This window comes from Batrachochytrium dendrobatidis (genome assembly GCF_000203795.2).
Source record: "Batrachochytrium dendrobatidis JAM81 unplaced genomic scaffold BATDEscaffold_11, whole genome shotgun sequence".
Taxonomy (NCBI): Eukaryota; Fungi; Chytridiomycota; class Chytridiomycetes; order Rhizophydiales; genus Batrachochytrium; species Batrachochytrium dendrobatidis.
The window spans coordinates 800,603-803,059 of NW_006281109.1; the positions used below are offsets into that span (position 1 = coordinate 800,603).

The following is a 2,457-nucleotide window of genomic DNA, read 5'->3' on the forward strand; positions in this document are numbered from 1 at the left end:
CACTCGACGACCACAATGATCGATACCAACCATATCGAGTGAGTTGATACATTGTAATGACACCAGATATGCGATATCAACAGTGTAATATGGTATACTACAGCGAGTATACCAATGACTCGTCATTTTTGAACTAATTAAACTGGTCGAGTTGATCAGATCTGATATCAACACACAACTATTTTGTTAATCTCGGTATTCTACTTGATACATGATGTGTAAATACGACTTGTCAACTGATATTATATCAACAAAACACATGTATGTCAGGATCATCAATTTGTACAGGCATATAATATATAACCAAGTATATTTAAAATACAAGTGTCGAGGTACAATGATATCAGCAAGCATGTTGATCAAGACTGGAGTGATCAAACTCAACACATGTATGCTCAATGCATTGTATTGTAATGCATTGTAATGTATTGTAATGTAATGCATTGTAGTGTATTTATTACAAGTTGAATCAGTAATGCGGTTGTAGAATGACAGTCGATTAGATTAGAACCAGTTCGGATTAGCACTCGAATCAATAACTCGCGATCTTCATTTTAATGCCGACTTAAGAACGATCGGCCTTCCATGTAAGACTGGATGAAGCTGTGTGTTGACTGGGTGGAACACTGGAAGATGTTTGAGTAGGATGAACTATAGATGGACTCATCGATGACGATTGGGTAATATCAGGATCTTCCAAGACCTTGGGGAAATTTTGAGGGTTGCGCACTACATCTTGATACGATGGAAGTTGATCACCTGGGCCCTCTTGAGTCACTCTATAGAATCTAGGTTTCTTCATTACAACTTCATATGATGGTGGTGGACCATGAGGTCGTGATGATGAACCTTGCGTTCCACTAGTAGAGGCACCCTCGGAATCTGTTGATGAACTCGGTATGCCAGGGTAAAATTGACTAAAACAATCCAGAAAGTCCCGATTTGTTAAAAGGGTTATGATTTGCCCACTACTAACCCGTCCAAGACTGAAGCTGAAACCACCAAAAAATTTTCTTGCAAGTTTTCGTTCGGCTAAACGCAACTTCTTGCATTCAGCATAATATTCTCTATTGCATACTATCTGCTGGTTTTGAAGATTTGCAAGAACACTATTCTCATTTTGAAGGAGAGATTGAGTTTCTGTATAGTCTGGACCACCATCACTTGGCGTAGTTACAGGCGACATTAACTCGATTCTTTCACGCAGATTTTTTACCACTGTTTTTTGATCAACAATTTCTGTTAATATCAACTTGCATTTTTCACGTATTAGCTCGACATCATATTTCGCTTTTGCGTATTTTTTGACTGCCTTTTTTCTTCTTTTTGAATAATCACCACAATTAACCGAGTTTACATTTAAATCAAGAAATGTCGAAGTGCCGGGATAAATAGTTGCAGAACTAGACTCGAAGTTTGCAGTCCTACTGGGAACAACTGGAGTAGCTGTAGTAACTGAACAAGCAATCAGCGTTGATGACAATATAGCAATCAGTAACTTCATCATAGTAGTTTGGTCGAGTGAGTTGTAGATGATTGTCATTCAACAAGTTTCTTTTTGGATTGCATTTATATGTATTAAATGAATGATATTAAAAGCATGTTCCTTAAATGGCCGTCACAAGGGACTATTGTTGTTGTCAGGGTTGGAGTTGGAGTTGATGTAGATTTACTGTCGAGTGTCAAAGCAACTTTAAAGGGATATCCATTCATGTAATGATCCGCAATCTTGGTTGAGCTGATGTTTGGTTGTGCGCTCAATTATTTATGGTTGATTGATTGCGCATCTCCTATCCTTCCACTCTAAAGTGGAACAGTATGCCACAATATAGGAAAGCAAGTTGGGTTCAAAATAATGTCATATAACTATATGTAACTGAGCTGACATTCAGTTGATATGACGGTCATCGATGTGTTGTGATATTGTATGGTTTACAATCACAGTTGATTGACATGATTCAAACATGTGGTTTGGTGATACTTTACATTCAACTCGGCACGATCAATCATAACTACACATTGTCCAGTAATTCAATCAATCAACTGAATCAATACAATGTAGTTCATGTTGCAATCACAATGCCACATCATGATCATATGTCATGGTTGACTCGTATTCTGGATTGATGCACTCATTCCATCACTTGAGCAACTCGTTGTATGGCTCGTATATACACTGCAATTGGATCCAGTCATTCGACATTACAATATTGTCCACATGCAATCTGATTGTGATGATGGTTGTCGTGTCAGTATATGTCAAGTATGTACATTCGAGTAATCAAGCCATACATGTATATGCACACAATACATACAATGTACACCAGTTGCGTTGATCAGCATGTGTCAACTGATCAATATCGTCAACCTGGTTATACACGCATTTGACATGTACATCTGGACAGTGATCATTGTACAATCAAGATTGTTGTGCAAACCATATATGACCAGTCATGA

At 37.8% G+C, this 2,457-nt stretch overlaps 1 protein-coding gene across 1 annotated transcript; it reads right to left on the reverse strand.

Annotated features, from left to right (window-relative positions):
- Window positions 1–565: 565 nt before the first annotated feature.
- BATDEDRAFT_27004 (uncharacterized protein) lies at window positions 566–1,507 on the reverse strand (the record flags this gene model as incomplete). Its single annotated transcript, XM_006681053.1, has 1 exon — window positions 566–1,507. One exon carries the CDS (start codon window positions 1,505–1,507, stop codon window positions 566–568), a length of 942 nt encoding a protein of 313 aa, XP_006681116.1.
- Between the last annotated feature and the right edge of the window lie 950 nt (window positions 1,508–2,457).